We start from the raw sequence: 18,437 nt of genomic DNA on the forward strand, positions 1-18,437 counted from the left end.
TTCTGGATATATTTTTAGTAATTCTTGCCAGGATTTCTATATTTAGTGTTTGCTTTTTTCTTGGTTTCATTAGTTTTCATGTTTCACTCCTTCATCCTTTCTTTAATGTTCTCTGTATGGCTGTATTTAGAGAATAAATAAGACCTAACTTATGTCTTTCTGCTTCTTTTATCTTTTTAAATTCAGTGTATTTGCTTTTTTCCTCACTTTTCTCTTGATCCAACATATAGTCACTTTTCCCCTTTTCATATGTTTTTAGAAAAGTATATTCCTGCCAGGCTTGCATTTTGCATTAAGCCTTGTTATTCTTTCCTTAACATAATCTCCCTTTTATATTGTATTCTAGTTAAGACACTCAACTAAATCGTATTGCGAACAAAATTTTTTGTTTTACATTAATCTAAGGTGTTGCTATTGGAAGTGGGAGAATTTTTTTTTTTTAAACACTTAGTTACTATGCTCCTTTACAGGTTTCAGAGTAGCAGCCGTGTTAGTCTGTATTCGCAAAAAGAAAAGGAGTACTTGTGGCACCTTAGAGACTAACCAATTTATTTGAGCATAAGCTTTCGTGAGCTACAGCTCACTTCATCGGATGCATCAAATAATTTGTTAGTCTCTAAGGTGCCACAAGTACTCCTTTTCTTTATGCTCCTTTACTTTCTGAATTTGTCTCATCTCGAGAAAAAGAAAATCCTGGAAGTTGATTTAACTTAGATCCTTAGCCCTGAAATGTTTGGGTTTCAAAAACTGGAGGGGAGAAATATATATATATATATATATATATATATATATATATATATATAAAACTTAAACTTGGGGCCAAAGCTGAGTCGGCAGGACCCCTTTTATGTATAGCCTATCCCATACTGTATTTTTTGTGAATCTTTTGGTTTTTAAACAAAGATGATATTGCAGCACTCCAGTAAGTCAGACACTACACTGCTGGCATTAGGGTATGTCGACACTTGAGCAGGAAGCATAATTGTTGTTTTGGGTAGGCGTATGCACACTGTTTTGAGCTAGCACACTAAGAATAAGAACGTAGTTAGGGTGGGGCGAGCTAGCTGCTCTGGGTACATGCTTAGGGTCCTCAGCAGGATTGTACTGGGGTGGCTAGCCTGTCCCACTGCTACAGCTGTACTTCTGTTTGTACTCTTTGATTTGGCATGGAGCGCTTGTTCTTATGAGACTACAGAGCTATTGATAAGTCAGTCTTCCCTAGCTTCTTACGATATCCCTCCAGCCCAGCACCTGACATTGAAGTAAGGAAAGTGACCAATTCCTGCATGAGCAGGGTGCTGTCACTCACCTGCTTCCAAGCTGAGGTTGACAGCTTTGCATCCTATATCAGTGGTACACTGTTGTTGCCCTACACTTTAAGTACTTTCTATGAGTTTCATTGATCCTGTTCTTTTTGGATATTGTATTGTGGGGGAAGGGAAACGGAGGGCTCTTTGTTTCCTGTGTTTTGAAATGGCTGAGTTTTGTTCACAGCCCTCCTATCCACCTTGTTCTATTTTGTAATATCTACAGAGTGTTACTGCTATGCCGTAAAGAACCAGAAACCTGAAGGCAACTGACTTGAATAGAGTCACATCAGTTTAAATATAGGACACAAAACTCTACTAGAATATTTAGTCTGATACCTTAATTTAATTTCACTGCTGTTACGTGTGTGGCTGAAACCAGGGTTAATATTCCATCCTAAATTCACAGCTTCTGGCCTTTTTCCTACACAAAGAATAGCAGCTTGCTCATGAGATCCAACCAAGAGTTACTTCCTGACTGCCACCTTGATATGTTTTTGAGTAAGATACCACATGCTGCATGTTAGGATTGACACAATCTGCATTTTTTTCAACATCAGAAGTGTATGTCTAAGGTGTTTGGCTTGAAATTCCATCTGGCAGGTAAACCGGAACTGCCTAGACAGCCAGGTTCAACAGCCCAGTATGAAGCAGAAGAGTCCAAATTGGAACAATCTCCCGAAAGCGTACCTACTGAGACAGATTCTCCACAGAGCAGCAGCACTGATGGAAATAACTTCTTCCATACTCTGGATTGGGAAGGTAGGTGAAGTTACTAATTATTTACCAAAAAGACTAATCTCTTGTGCAATACATCAGTTGTCTCTCCCCCACCTGCAAGGATTGCCACAGCGTTGACATGTTGTTGCGTAGTGGTAGCAAAGGGACAGATCATGATTACTTCAGTTTTGTGTGTTGCCTCATCAGAGTGCAAGTAAAAACCATTTAAAAATGAGTGAGCTTTTCAGGTCTGCAAATGTTGCCGTCCACCTTTATTTGGGATCTCCAAATCAGAATAAAGTAAAGGTAATTGTTTACTCCTTCTCATAACACATGAACTAGGGGTCACCAAATGAAATTAATAGGCAGCAGGTTTAAAAAAATTAAAGGAAGTATTTCTTCACACTACTCAGTCAACCTGTGGAATTCCTTGTCAGAGGATGTTGTGAAGGCCAAGACTATAACAGGGTTCAAAAAAGAACTAGATAAATTCATGGAGGATAGGTCTATCAATGGCTATTAGCCAGGATTGACAGGAATGGTGACCCTAGCCTCTGTTTGCCAGAAGCTGGGAATGAGTGACAGGGGATGGATCACTTGATGATTACCTGTTCTGTTCATTCCCCCTGGGGCAGCTGGCCCTGGCCAAGGTCAGAAGACAGGATACTGGGCTAGATGGACCCTTGGTCTAACCCAGTAGGGCCATTCATATGTTCTTATGTAATAGTCATTCATTGCTGCTCACAAATCAAACTGAGGCAAGGCTGTATCCTCCCCCTTCCTTTATGGATGCTGACTGCAAAGTGAGCAGGTGGAGTGGCCAAGAAATTCCGGCATGTTCTGGACTGAAAACATGGCCTGCCTGCTCTGGTGTTTTCAGAGAGCCCTGTGTCTCCATGCGGTTCCTGGCTTTCCTCAGCACTTGACAGTAAAATTGCTGGGGTGCCATTGGTGACAGTGGTTACCACTGATTTTAGAGCAGCAGTATAATACAAAGCCCTTTAAACCATAATTTATTCAGTGTCCTGAAGGGGAGTGTCAGACTGAAGGCTCTTCCCCACTCTCTCACTCCCATCCCCAACTCAGATCATATCTCCTTGTCCAGCACAAGGGTCTGCTTTAATTGTGCAGTGATGATAGATGCACATGTTGAGTGATGGAGGAATATACTTAGTCACATTTCCGGTCCATGTGCTCCTGGCAGTCAGAGCCATTCTGCTCCCTTGGCTTTGTCTGTGGGGAAGGGGGCATGTGCCTCTGAGGATGGAAGGAGACGAGGGGACTGGAGCATTTGTAGCTAGTGCTCAGTAGCAGCAGTCGTGGCCTCTAGTGGCCGGAGAATAAACCTGCAGGAAAACAAGCTCCCCCCCCCCCCCTTTTTTTTTTCTACCACCTTTTCTGAGCTTGGCAAGCCAGTGGCAATTCACTTCTCTGTGCCTGCCCCCTGACCTTTCTTGTGCAAGGAGCTTTAAGTTCAGACCTTGGCACTTGAACCTGGTTTATCCTGGTTGAGCAGGAGAATCCTGTTAACTTCAAGGTGTTATAAAAAGGTAAATCTGTTTTTATTCATTCAATAGAAGGAAAAGATCCAGAGACTGGAGCAGAGGACCGCTTGTCTAAAGATAATCATCTTGGACTGATTGATGACAGGGATGAAAGTGACCCATCAGATGAAGAATTTTCTGCATTTCCTAGTGAAGGAAGAACCGATTTAGTTGAAGAAAAAGAAAAACCCAGTTCTCCAGAAGAAGATGCAAATATATTTTTTGAAGCTGATTTTGAAACTCCCTGTGCCCAACCACAAGAACCTCAGTTGGAAGACCATATAGATTTATTGGGACTAGACTCTGATGTTCCATCAGAGCAGAATCAAACTGCCTCAGAGATGAAGAGCTCATCTAGCAACGCAGACTTACTGAACAATTTGCTTGTGGGTAGCATGTCACAGATTTCAGAAGAGTCTACTGGGGACCTTCTAGGAGAAGGGGCAGACTTCTTTTTCAGCAGTCAACCTCAGCCTTCAGCCAGTAACCAGAGTACATCTCCATCCACAACGTTGTCTTCTGCTGGTATGTAACTCAATTATCTCTACTTTGGAATTGTGATATAGTGTGAATAACTGAATGAGGCAATAATTATTAGCTGCTTTACTATTTTTCTGTTTGTACACTATGTTAGTACCATGTTTTGGTCGAAACCTAAAAGATCTGTTACAGTCTATCATCAGAATCTGCGAAAGGGGCACATAATACTTAAACTCTTTACTATGTACTTTTTCTGTTTCTTATGGCAGAATAATTGCTTGATAACACTTAGAAGTTTTTCACATGGTTCAAGTTTACAATGTGGGGACTGTTACCTTCATTGAAAAAGGCACCTTTGCTCAAAATATGACATTGACAATCTTGCGTTTTTCCCTGTTTTCATGACTTTGAAGTACAGCTTCAGCTGAGTTTTACACAAATTCATCTCACTTTGTTTAAAAAAAATAATCATGCCAAAGCAAAACCTTGCACTGTCCTGCATGCAAAAGTGTTGATTTGTTTTATGTTCCTCTCTGGATCCGAGTACATAGAACTTATGTTGCCAACACAGGGAAGGATGATTACCCATTTCTTCCTAACGTTTTCCAGAGATTGATAGTAGCTTTGAGTGAAAGACGACAACTCAATCATTACTATCTGAGTCTTGCACTTGTATACAGTCATTTATCCCTGTCACAAGACAGGAGCTCCAAGAAGTGATACTAACACATGATTAAAGAACTACTGGATGTTACTAGTCTGATTCTTTGACAGTGTGTGGACAGAACTGGGCCAGTGCTAGGTCTTGATCCTCACGTAATTCAGCATCCGCACCTACATAAGCCTAAAGTGCAAGGAGAATATACAAACCCTGGAGGTTTTTCGCCTTCCTCTGTAGCCTGGGGCACAGGTCACTTGCTGGAGGATTCTCTGCTCCTTGAAGTCTTTAAACCACAATTTGAGGATTTCAGTAGCTCAGACATAGGTGAGGTTTTTCAGGAGTGGGTGGGTGAGATTCTGTGGCCTGCGTTGTGCAGAAGGTCAGATTAGATGATCATAATGGTCCCTTCTGACCTTACTATCTATGAATTAAGCAAAACCTTCCCAACTGCCTGATCTTCAGAAAGCAAATTATTTTGATTTCTGTAATAGAAGTCCCGCTTTCCTTTATTAAGAGGGCTAAGAGGACTAGGATCCATCAGTTGATTCCTGATTTAGAATTAGTCTTAGTTCTAGAGTGCAGAATTCCTTCAAGCTTAATGTAGTATTAAATGTTCCTTCAACCCAATTTTTTTCACTAGTTTCATCACTGTAAATGTCATTCTAAAATATCCCTGTTACAATGACATCATTTTCTTTGGGAAGTGGTTAAGGGGTCTAACTTAAATGTACAAAAGTCATCAGATTTGGACAGAAAGCTAGAATTACATGCTTCATTGCTGCATTCTAGATAACTTATGTGATCCCTGAAATATTTATTTACTGCTTCATTATTGCTGAGTTGTTTGAATTATTCAAATTATTTAGGTTTAGCATTTTCTCTCATTGGCAGGAATCCATAAAAGATATAGTGTAGTTTATCCTTTGACTATGTGCTCCTTGTACGATAACTTAGCTGTGGGAAAGCACTGAAAAATGCACCTCAACCTATCATTACATTATATAAAGAAAGTAACAGTCATATAGTAGTTTTGTTGAATTACAGGAATGAGTATATCTGGTGCTTCAACTTGCATATTACCTTCTTAAGTCAGATTGATGTCTGAGATTCCGTACCTGCATGCTGAAGCAAAAGGCAGGCTGTATATGCATGAGGATTCAGTGTTCAGGGTAACTTGCTTTACAGCAGAGGTGGGCAAACTACAGCCCGCGGGACTGTCCTACCTGGCCCCTGAGCTCCTGGCTGGGGAGGCTAGTCCCCAGCCCCTCCCCCGCTGCTCCCCGTCCCCTGCAGCCTCAGCACACTGCACCGCCAGCACTCATAGATATTTAGGTCAGAAGGGACCATTATGATCATCTAGTCTGACCTCCTGCACAACGCAGGCCACAGAATTTCACCCACCCACTCCTGCAAAAAACCTCACACCTATAGCTGTGCTATTGAAGTCCTCAAATCGTAGTTTAAAGACTTCAAGAAGCAGAGAATCCTCCAGCAAGTGACCCATGCCCCATGCTACAGAGGAAGGCGAAAAACCTCCAGGGCCTCTTCCAATCTGCCCTGGAGGAAAATTCCTTCCCGACCCCAAATATGGCGATCAGCTAAACCCTGAGCATATGGGCAAGATTCATCAGCCAGATCCTACAGAAAATTCTTTCCTGGGTAACTCGGATCCCACCCCATCAGATATCCCATCACAGGCCATTGGGCCTATTTACCATGAATATTTAATTACCAAAACCATGTTATCCCATCATACCATCTCCTCCATAAACTTATCGAGGCCTGCCAGGCAGCGCGGTGGCGTGGCGTGGCTGGCTCCGGCATGATAAGGGGGTGGGGAGCGGGAGGTCCCGGGGGGCAGTCAGGGGACAGGGAGCAGGGGGCATTTGGATAGGGCGGAGGTTTGGGGGGGGGTGTGGGTGGGTCAGGGAACGGGGGGCTGGATAGGCATGGGAGTCCCGGAGGCCTGTTGGGGGCAGGGGTGTGGATAAGGGTTGGGGCAGGCAGGGGACAGGGAGAAGGGGTGGTTAGATGGGGGTGGGGTCCCGGGAGAGCAGTTGGGGTGGGGGGTCCCAGGAAGGGGCAGTCACAGGGCAGGGAGTGGACAGGGGACAGGCTGTTTGAGGAGACACAGCCTTCTCTACCCAGCCCTCCATATAGTTTTGCAACCCCGATGTGCCCTCGGGCCAAAAAGTTTGCCCACCCCTGCTTTACAGCATCATATGCAATATAATCATGTTATCTAAAGATACATCAGGACCGGATTATCACTCCTGGATCTAGTTTTTTGGAGTCAGACTGGTAGAAGTCCCTTAGTTCTTGAAGTTTATTGACCCTTGAGGGCAACAGGTACAGAGCAGAGCTTGAGTCAAGCCTCCTGCTAGCTATCACATGCCATCCCCTGCTGGGTATAAATACTGTTCCAATTATTTCTCTCCTTGACAGCGGTCACTGAAGTAGCTCCCTCCTGGACACTGTGCTGCTGTCTTCTCCAGCTCTTGCGTCACACTCTTTGTGTACCTGAATCACCTTTAGTCATGCCTTCCTGGTACTGTGGCTGTTCTGTTTTGTTTTTGCTAGTTTAACAGCCCACTTTGGTTACAGTTTATCTGGGGCTCTGGGATTCCTATCTTGTCACTGTCTTTTTAAAATCTCCCTACTAATGTGAATTTTTGGATAAATGTGGGTTGATCTGAAATGAATGACTCAAGATTGAGGGAATGGCTTGTGTAGAGAAAGTGAGCCTTGTGGCTGAATTTTTATAGTGTCAGTAAGGATTTACATTTGAAGGGATAATTGTTTTCCCTGGCTGTGATTGGCTGAAATGCTCTGCTTGTTTAATAGCATGTAAGTACTAATGTCTGGGGGGCAGGGACAGATGGTTGTCTCCTGCTGTAAAGAAGAGAGACTTCAAAAGGCTTCGTCAGTTGACACCCATGACCTCACCTTATTGCCCCTGCCCAAGAGGGTATAAGTTTTTTCCTGTGATTTTTATTTGCAGTAACGCCTGCCCTCAAGATAATTTTGTTTTCTGCCTCTTTCTTTAGCTGATCCATTTGACCCATTCACAATGTCATCAGGATCTGAGAAGCCGACTCTGTCTGGTCCTGATCTCTTTGGAGATTTTCTTAATCCAAATGCAACATCTACATCTAGTGTATTTCCTTCCACACAAAGTGCACCACCTCCTTCTTCCAGCTCAGACTTCTTACATTTAGGTAAGTGTACTTTTGGCATGATTTTTTGATAAGGGTTTCTGTGGCTTTCCCCGGGTTTAGTTCTTTACTCTATCAGCTTAGTCAAGGTTGATTAGCGTCTAACAGATCCACTTGTTGTGGCTGCTATTTTAATAAGCTCCATGTTCCCGGTGCGCAGATGAACATGTCCAGCTGGTAGTATTTCCTGTATAGTGTTACTGTAGTAAATCTTGGTACAATTATTTTGCCAAGATTGCTAACCTTTTGCTAATCCTGTGTTTAATTTTCTTCTGGGAGATGACAATGTAGAACTGAGGTTACACAGAGTTGCGTTTTCAATCTCATTAAATTACCTAGATTACTAAATGTAAATATGATTTACATGCTTAGGTTTGAATATCTTAGGTTCTTAAGGCCTTGGAAAGGGAAAGTAGAAGAATACAAGTGATTCTGGATTAGGATCTGTGAGAAGAATGTTGTTTCCTTTAAACATTTCAGAACTGAGGCTAGTTGGAACTACTTGTACTGAAGTAATTTTGTTAAAATATATTTATAGGCTACATTATATAATACTTGGAGCTAATTTGTTTCAATGATTTCTTCCGGCTGCCATAGGTACCTTTTCTCCATGTGCTTCCTTTTAACGCTATTACCATAAAAAAATTCCAGTAAAAAGAGTATAAGTGGGAGAGTTTAGAGTTGCTGTAATGAGCATTATATCCTAGTCAAATATAATAATAATAAACACATAAAATGATTAATTTTCTATAAATGCAGAGAGAGCTAGTAATACAAACCATCACTCAGTGGCAACTCACCAATATACTCATCAAAAGCCATTTCAGTTTTCCAGTACTGTGTATCTAAAGTAACCCAACAGCATTTAACGATTAAATCATCCATTTAATTTTGTCAGTTAACTCGGATACTATCTAATGAAGTTGTAGACTACATTGTTGCTTTACTAAACAGAAACAAGTTACTTGATTTGGACTGTAAAAATTTAAAAATATATATCCCTGTTAATTAAAAACTGAAGGCACAAGAATTCTGTGTCACCCTTTAAATTCTCAATTTCTGGAATAAAGCTAAAATGAATCTTTGTGGATTTTCAATTTAATTTTGTTTAATATTCAGTGAGATGTGATTCAGAAGTATAACTGTCATGCAATACATTTGCCATAATAGTTACACCTTCTGATTTTAATTTATTGTAAAATCTGAAATCTGTATTAGAAACATGTCTGAATTATGGAGCAAATAAAAAATACAGTACAGTCCATATCAGTATGTGAACATCTTTCTTTGCAGGTAGTCCCTGGATAGGGCATTGGACTGCCATTCAGAAAAACTTTGTTCTATTCTGATGTCACAACCTCTCTCTTTCGGTTTCCATAGCTGTAAAACGAGGATAATGAAACTTAGCTACCCTTGTAAAGGATATAGATCTCAGAGTTTTCTAAATACGAGAAATATCTGTGACATACTTTTAATCATAATGGGCGAAAACAAAGTGAGCTCAAGTTGTATTTCCTACCTAGAACAAACCAGTGTTATGCCACATGTCCATGATGAATTGCCCAAGGAATAATGAGAGACCCTGGAATAAGGATACTTTTCTAAAACTCCATTGTCCTGTCATCAGCTACCACTGAGAACAGTCTAGATCCGTCCTCTTTGGAACCCCCTTTCAGGTAGTTGAAAGCAACTATCAAATCCCCCCTCATTCTTCTCTTCCGCAGACTAAACAATCCCAGTTCCCTCAGCCTCTCCTCATAAGTCATGTGTTCCAGGCCCCTAATCATTTTTGTTGCCCTCCGCTGGACGTTTTCCAAGTTTTCCACATCCTTCTTGTAGTGTGGGGCCCAAAACTGGACACAGTACTCCAGATGAGGCCTCACCAATGTCGAATAGAGGGGAACAAGCACATCCCTTGATCTGCTGGCAATGCCCCTACTTATACATCCCAAAATGCCATTGGCCTTCTTGGCAACAAGGGCACACTGTTGACTCATATCCAGCTTCTCGTCCACTGTAACCCCTAAGTCCTTTTCTGCAGAACTGCTGCCGAGGCATTTGGTCCCTAATCTGTAGCAGTGCATGGGATTCTTCCGTCCTAAGTGTAGGACTCTGCACTTGTCCTTGTTGAACCTCATCAGATTTCTTTTGGCCCAATCCTCTAATTTGTCTAGGGCCCTCTGTATCCTATCCCTACCCTCCAGCGTATCTACCTCTCCTCCCAGTTTAGTGTTATCTGCAAACTTGCTGAGGGTGCAATCCACACCATCCTCCAGATCATTTATGAAGATATTGAACAAAACCGGCCCCAGGACCGACCCTTGGGGCACTCCACTTGATACCGGCTGCCAACTAGACATGGAGCCATTGATCACTACCCGTTGAGCCTGACAATCTAGCCAACTTTCTGTCCACCTTATAGTCCATTCATCCAGCCCATACTTCTTTAACTTGCTGGCAAGAATACTGTGGGAGACCGTGTCAAAAGCTTTGCTAAAGTCAAGGAACAACAAGTCCACTGCTTTCCCCTCATCCACAGAGCCAGTTATCTCGTCATAGAAGGCAATTAGATTAGTCGTCAGGGACCTCCCCCGATCGCCATGAGTTTTCAAAGATAATGGCCAATGGCTCTGCAATCACATCCGCCAACTCCTTTAGCACTCTCGGATGCAGCGCATCCGGCCCCATGGACTTGTGCTCGTCCAGCTTTTCTAAATAGTCCCGAACCACTTCTTTTTCCACAGAGGGCTGGTCACCTCCTCCCCATGTTGTGCTGGGAATAGTCTGCATCTTTTTTAAATAAAGGGCTAATAATGTCAGGTAAATGGGAGATTGGGGAGTGGCCTACCTAGAAGGCAAAGCAAATGAATGAAGAAAACTATAGGTAGTGGGCCTAGGTCACTCTCTCCTGGGGATGGGAGGAAATGTTGTGTAAATGGTTAGTCTTTGTAGCCATGTGATATAACTGTCTTCATTCCCTACCGCCTTTTGTTATTCACTCATTGCATCTTGTCTCCAGATTGTAAGCAGTTTGAGGCAGGATGCAGGTCTAACTTTACTTTTGTACAGCACTGAGCAGAGCAGAGCCCTGGTGGTGATTATGAGATTACTGTAATGTGAGTACTAGATTGTATTCAAAGGCTTGTAAAGGTGAAATACCCACTCATAATTTAACAATGTCAAAACAGGAGCTCAGTGGCAAGGGACCCATTTAGAGTCAGGTTATATGTGCCATGGCATTTCAGGGGCACAATCCTCCATTTTCTTAAGTGGAGTAGTTCTTACTGTCTCAGGAAGAGGTCCTCCTAGATGGTTAACATGACAAATAGCATTGGCCTTTCCCTCAGGCAAGGTGCACACAATTTTTCTAAAACCTAGAAGTTCCCTGTGGAAGAGAGGTAGTTTCTGCACACCAAGACCGAGGCCAGATTCCATAAGGCATGTTGGACAATATCCTATGTGGGTCCTACGATTACCACTCACTGCCACTGTGGAGATTTTGTTTCCTTTAATGTTGGAGGAAGTGCTGTGGATTGGCACAAGGTCAGCCATGCAACTTTTTCAGCTTTGCCATGCAGCCAAGTACAAGGCTAGGAAGAATAAATATGTGGAACCAGAAAAATGGTTGTGTGAGCTATATACAGTTAAGAGTGAACTTAGAAGGTGTGGATGGTAGTAAGGGGATAGTAATACCTTTTCCTCAGCTCTGTTTTTTCCTCTAGTTGACATCCAGGGGCATTTTCTTCTTCTCAGAAGCTTGCTTTGTGGAAATGTTTGTTTTGGGATAACCTCTTGTACTTGATGGAGTAGTACTAGATTACTTTGCAGTGTGCCATATTGCAATTTGAGTATTAGCCACGTATATAGACGCTCCCAGGGTTATGCAAGACCCGACTTACGCAAATTCGCACTTACGGAAAAAGTTCCATAAGCCAGAAATAGGATTTTCGAGTTGCGGAAATTTTTGCGTAACGTATGGGTTTATGTTTCCGACTTACGCAAAATTCAAGTTATGCAAGGCTTTCTGGAACGGAACGATTGCGTAAGTCGGGGGGCGTCTGTAAATGGTATCCAAAACTGGGCAGGGGAATATTGGATCCCACAGTAGTTTGCTCTTAAAATAAGAGGCCAGTCAAAGGGATCTGGCTGGACATACCTTGTCTATATTGTAAATAAGTGTAATTATCATGTTATGCTCTCTCTAGGCTTATAAAACTACCCACACTGGACTCATTTCAAAGCAAGATATTACTTTGAAAATGATTTTCCCTTTGCAAAATTGAAACAGATGCCAGCTATGTGTGTTGGGGAATCTTTCATGCTTTAGGGCAAGGTGCAATTGTTTAATGATGCAGGAAAACTGAATATACACATTACCTATTCTCATTAATCACATCTGAAACTAGGGATAATATAGAAGTGCAGGGGGATTGTTGACTAATACCAAGCAGTGAAGAATTTTTTTCTTCTCAAAGGCGCATCCCAATACTTTCTTGTTTCTTTATACAATGGTAAGGCCCATTTGCATTTTTTCAGCTGAGCTGCTGTATAACCGATCAATATGAAGGCTGTCTGATAAATCATCACGTGTGCAACTGAAAATAATGGCATAGAAGGTTTCAGTATCTACTTTGATAACAGGTGTCCCTCAGAAGAGGAATTTTTTGGTTGGAAATTAGGGCAGACGAAGCGGGAAAAGCTTTTGCATGGATTTGGAATCCTACCCTGTATCTGACTCTCGGAGGTCGTCTCTCCCAGCTTCCTGGGTATTTCTCTATTGTTCATTGGTTTGATGAATGAAGGGACTGGTGGAGTTGTGATGATTGTCTGAATTCATCAGCCACAGTCACTGAGAGCAAGCCCATATCAAGGTCCAGACTAACTCACCTATCATGTAATGTGTCTGAACAATTACAATAGTCCTAAAGTACATATACTGCACTACCTACTGTCCCAGCCTGTTTTGTAACAAAAAAGTAAACCTAAATTTTTCAGTTTTGTTTGTTGGAAACCTGCTTATCTGGAGCCACAAAAGTTCTGTCTACACTACAGAGCTGACCATATTAAAACACAATTTTGAATCCTGGTTTTGAAAAAGCCATGTTATAACCATTTTAGGGAATTGTTTTGAAGGGACTGTCAGCCTGAATTCTAAGTCGACTAATTTAAAAAAAAAAAAAAAAAAAAGAAACAAAAAACCCCTCCAGATTCTAATATAATGCCCTTTAAATAATATCCAAAATAAAAATGAAGAAATTCCTCGAATAAGGCATTGTGCTCCATGTTAATGTTTTATATGGCTTTTGGTGACAGTTGAAAAAACAGCTACCTGGTTATTCAAGGGAACAGCAAACTTGCGCAGTTGGCAGCGCTTCGTGTAGGGTCAGAGTAAACAGGTTGAACATGTGACTTTTCATTTCCAGTGGTGTTAAGTGTGATAACAATAGTAGATATGAAGCTGTCTTTAAGAAGTGCTTGCAGGCTTACTGACACTTGAATCCTGATGGATACATATGTCTAAACATGACAGGATTGTAGTAACGTCCTTGGTAGCCTAGTGGTTAGCGTCCACTCATCTTTGGGGGAAGGGTAGTAGTAGGAGAGAGCGGGTTCACCCACTCCACTGTGCTCCGAACCAAGGCCCTCGAAGTGTCAGCAACACTGACCTCTGGAGGAGGGTGGTGAACCCTCTGTTTTACCCTCCTTGGGTCGCTTGCTACCACTGCTCCGTCTGCTTCTGGTCCCAGATAAGGAAACAGAAAATAAAAAGGAAACCAAACGGTTAGCCTCAATGGGCTCAGCATACCATCTTGGTGCTTCAGGGAAGTGTCTGTAATCCCTTTTCCAGGAGCCTGCAGGGGTAGGTCTGCACTTCTCCCCACTTCTGAGTTGGGTTGCTTCCTTTTGAACTCTGCTTCCACTTGGAGTAGGCTCTGCAGGGTTGGAGGGGCGGGGCTAGCTGGGCCCAGTATTGTCCTTTTACTCCTTCTTTCCCGGTGTGGTCTTGTATACCCCATCACAAGGCTATTTTAACATGGTTGCAAGATGTTCTGTCTGCACAGGCAAAAAGAAACTGTGACTATTTGTGTAGTTTAGACAATGCCTAAAGGTCCTTATGCACTTCAGGTAGGGGAATTGAGCCACACTGTTTCACTTTGTCATGTAGGCAGGATGGAACAAAGCAAAAGGGCAAAAGCATTATTAAAAATCACTTAATTTTTACTGTAAACTAACAAGATGTTTCACAAAACTAGTTACCTAGTTAGACCATTCCCTGCCCCAAAGATTATACAAAATAATGTTTACAGAAAAATAGTACAGTTCACCCACATAAAAACTGAGAACAACAGTGGTGTCAGCCTGGGGGAAAATGAGAGAGCAAGCAATAGGATGCCGGTGAAGACAGTCAAAGGTAGTCTTTCCTGTTCGGAGGTTGTCTTTTCATGCAGTTAACCATGTTCACTTAGGAGCTCTTCTGCGGTTCATAGATGGAGGTGGGATGTTTAGCCCTTGTTTAGCCATGTCCCCTAAACAGTAAGGTCCAGGCCATGTCTCTGTTTCTAAAGCTGTTGATCTGGTCACATTTCAGCTAGTGTGTTTGGGTCACCAGTGTCGGGAGGGCACAATGGATAAAATGGCTTTTACAAACCATACCATGAATTAGGCTCAGCTGCTTTATAAAAGCTATTTTAGTCAAGTTACACCTTGTGTAAGCTCTTGACCCAGCTGTGGCAGCTTGAACTTCTTAATGGCACTTGCACTAATAGAGATGGAACATGCGCCTTAATTGTTTGGATATTGGTAGCTGCTGTAAATGAGTCTGCCTTGCTTTGTTTATTGCATGGGTGCAAAGCCTTTTCTTGAGCTCATCTGCAAGAAGAAATGTCTCTATTTGTGTTATGTGTAGAGCCCTGCAAATCTGCGGATATCCGCTTTATATCTGCGGACCATTTTTGCGGATTGGATGCGGATACAAATTTTGTATCCACACAGAGCTCTAATTATGCTTCCTGCTTAATTGCCATCTTTTTTTTTTTTCTGCTGTCACTTCCGTTACAGAATCTCAGTGCTGTGATACAGCAAACATGGACACTGAGTTTTTTGATGTAAGGGCATTAAATCCCTTTCCAACTTATTTCTGCTCTCTGGGTTTATGCTCCTCATAGATATTTAGGCAAGAAAATACCCTTTGGGATGGGTTGATGAAAACTAATTTAGGGTTCCATGGGAGTTACTGCATAATAAGCACTCTTGAAAATGGGGCCGTTTCATGTAGGTGAGTAAATGGGAGTTGAGCTCCTTTGAAAGTCTGGCCAAAGAGGTCCTTAACCCTGCAAGGTGAACTGCTCAGAGGAGATCAGAGCATGCAGAAGTGAGGAGGAAAAGCATGAGTGATGGATATAGCTTTCTGCAGAGCTGAGACTGGAGTGAAGAGGGAATCGTGTGTATTGATGCAGGCCTTAGGCTATGAGGACATCAATTGGACCCTCTACCCACCAACCTCACGGGAGCCTGCCTTGCAGCAGTTGTAACCTAAATCCCCAACCAGCCCTCCTGGATGCCAGGTGGAAGGTGAAAAAGCCCACACAGTAATATGCTAGTTTTGTCATATGGGCGAAATCTCTTTCAGACCCCCAAACTGGTGATAAACCAAGCTCCTGGCACCCCCGAGATCCAGCAACTAGGTTAAGGGTGGGAAGAATGTGGCTGAAAGGAGGAGTCCACAAAGTGTATAAACTCCCCTCCCCTATCGTCCAAGCAAGGAACAGACAGGAGCCAATTACTTGGTCACAGTACGACCACAACTGTCCATTGGCAACACAACGGGACCAGATGCAGCATGTGGTCCACCGCTTTTGTCCCGTAGGCCTTGCACCATGGGGTGGAAAGAGAGAAATAGAGGTCCCCACACAGTGAAGGCATGGAGGTAGAGGGGAGAAAAGGAATGGGCATGTGGAACATTGCCTCAGCTGTTCCAATTCAGATCTTTTCCTGCCCCAGGAAGAGTCTCCAGTGTTTCTGTCCCGTCAAAGCTGTGCCCTGGCTAGTGCGGGGAGCATTAATTGAACTTTTTGCTGCAATTCCCCCAGTAGCATTTGCTCTGTTGTACGTGTTTAATGATGACCCAGTGTGTGAAACATTTATATGAAATTTCTTCTTTGCCATAACTAATGGATTCAGAAAATCAGCTGAAGTTGCTTAGCATTGAGGTTTGGTGTTCCATACATAAGCTGCACCAATATTACTTGTACTGAGCCTTCTTTTACTCTGTGAATGAGTAAATTGCAATTGGATTTTTGTATTCTTCTTTTGTGGCTGTTATGGATAGCAGATACTTTTGTAATGATTACAGTACAGCCCAGGTAAGTTCGCCTTGGTTAAATTATACTCTCTTGATGAGAAAGGCTCTGCTATGCCCCCTCCTCCCCAGGACTGAATAGTGTTTTTTCTTAAACCTCAAGTCAGTGGAGAGCTTCTTAAAGGCTGGCTGGCAGCAAGGATGGTGCTTGTTGCCATGGGGAAGAGCATGGCATGCTCTAAAATCCTCATTCACTGAAACATATATATCCTCAGGTTTCAGGTGCTCCCTTCCCCCCAAACCAGGAAATGGATATCTTGAGTGGAATTGTACAATTGCAAGCTTGTGTGTCACATGAAGATAGAACAATTCTAATCCCTCCTTTCAGTCTGCATCTCTGGTCACCCATTGCCCTAGCAGTCAAGAAAAGAAAGAGCACAAATGCGTTGCAAAAGTGTTTTAGTTTCTCAGCAAACTGTTGGAGGGAACGCTCAAAGCTAACATGAGGCGCTAAATATTATTTACTAATAAATGCCAATGTATCTAGCACTTCTGACTCTGAAAGGACACCAAATGTTTGGTGTCCTTTCAGAGTCAGAAAAGCCCATTTTCTCCTCTTCAGTGATTTACTAGTGAGATTGTTCAGCATTTGTCATCAGATTTTCTTTGGCAGCAAACTGGTGTCACACAAGCTTCATAAAACCCAGCAGAAATGGGGAGGTGGGTTGCTGTTGGGTATCTCTCAAATTTATCTCCAGAATGAAAGCTCTTCAGTATGGTGTCTGAAGTGGATCTCTAGGCTTTTACCCGCCTTGTGGTCAGGTTTATGCATTTATTTTAATAAGAAATTTAGAGAATGGGAAGATAATTGTAGTGCTGTTAATTTAAGTGAGTGTTGTAAGGTAAGAGGCAAAACCCATCGAGTGAAACAAAACACAAACTGGTGTACAGTGATCTGAAATGTAAGTGCAAAGGAGAGCAACTTCTTTAGCGAGAGACAGAGAGAGACCATGTCCAGAGCGCTACCAGTGATGTAGAGCGAGACACAAGCACAGCTAGGGTCATTTGAATAGAGAAGCAATTTTAAACTCATTAAAAAGTGAATTAGTAGTATTCAGCGTTCATTAAAATAATCCACAGTAATGAGATGGAGTGAACTCAGTGTCGGAGCAGTGATGGGTGTGTATAATTCAATAATAAATGAATGAGTAAGTTTCATGGGCAGTAAATAGTCACCAGATCTCATTAGATTGTAGGGAAGAGCTATAACAGTTGATCATAATTAGAAGTTAAACAAGTGTAGGAGCATCTCCTGCTGTTTCCAACTTGGAATAACCTGTTGGAGGGACTAGTTTGGACAAGTAGTTTTAATGCCTTCAGAGAGAGAGGATGGCTATTCACTTAGGAGCTATATTATGCCCTAGCTTGCTTGCTTCCTGCAACCTTTGTCAGAAACTAGCTGTCCTCTATCCCGATGTCTTCTGTTACATGCAGCAACAGAGAAGTACTTTGGCTTGAGGAATCTGCTAAAATGATCACTGGTGAGGTAGCTAAGATTGAATATATGGTATGATACTTCAGTGCTGACATTTATAAATATCCTCATTAGGATCCAGAGTTAACGTTCTATTTAGATGAACAAGGCAACTAACTTCTGAGACTTTGTTCCAGGCTCTTTGCAGACTGAGGTAGCTATGTCTGAGTCGGTAACACATAATTCCTATTTTAAAGGATTTCTTTGCAACCATAAGTGCTACAGACTTAATTTCTTTACTTAAACAATCTGAACATAAGGGGACTAGAAAAAGGAGACTTAGCAAATACGGAGCTTCAGATTATATTCTGCTAAACCAGATCTTCAGAATATTCCACACACACTGGGTGATGGTGCTGTCTTTTCTCAGCTTCCAAAAAGTGAGGCTCTTCAGGATTGGAAGGCTGAGAAAATTGGAAAAATCATAATGTTTTCGTGAGTGGTGGTTGGGTTACATGGCCTGGTTCTGTTAGCTGTCCTGGGTTGATGCTAAACTACATGCCAGCTTCACCAAAGAACTTTTCAGTTGCAGTCTGTATCTCTGGTCACCAATTACCCGAGCAGTCAAGAAAAGAGAGAGCACAAATGCATTGCAAAATTGTGTATTATTCCTGTATGTTAGTTTCTCAGCAAACTGTTGGAGGGAATGCTCAAAGCTAACATGAGGAGCTAAACGT

The 18,437-nt window shown here is 42.3% G+C and overlaps 1 protein-coding gene across 2 annotated transcripts in view; it reads left to right on the top strand.

Moving 5' to 3' along the window:
• GAK (cyclin G associated kinase) overlaps positions 1 to 18,437 on the top strand; it is a 136,620-nt gene that overhangs the window by 98,953 nt on the left and 19,230 nt on the right. For both annotated transcript variants that reach the window (XM_074953611.1, XM_074953612.1), the window contains 3 exons: positions 1,911 to 2,069; positions 3,605 to 4,096; positions 7,760 to 7,930. In XM_074953611.1, the coding sequence (XP_074809712.1) occupies positions 1,911 to 2,069; positions 3,605 to 4,096; positions 7,760 to 7,930 (822 nt within the window). The remainder of the gene's footprint in view (positions 1 to 1,910; positions 2,070 to 3,604; positions 4,097 to 7,759; positions 7,931 to 18,437) is intronic.

This window comes from Natator depressus, chromosome 5 (assembly GCF_965152275.1).
Source record: "Natator depressus isolate rNatDep1 chromosome 5, rNatDep2.hap1, whole genome shotgun sequence".
NCBI classification, from domain to species: domain Eukaryota; kingdom Metazoa; phylum Chordata; order Testudines; family Cheloniidae; genus Natator; species Natator depressus.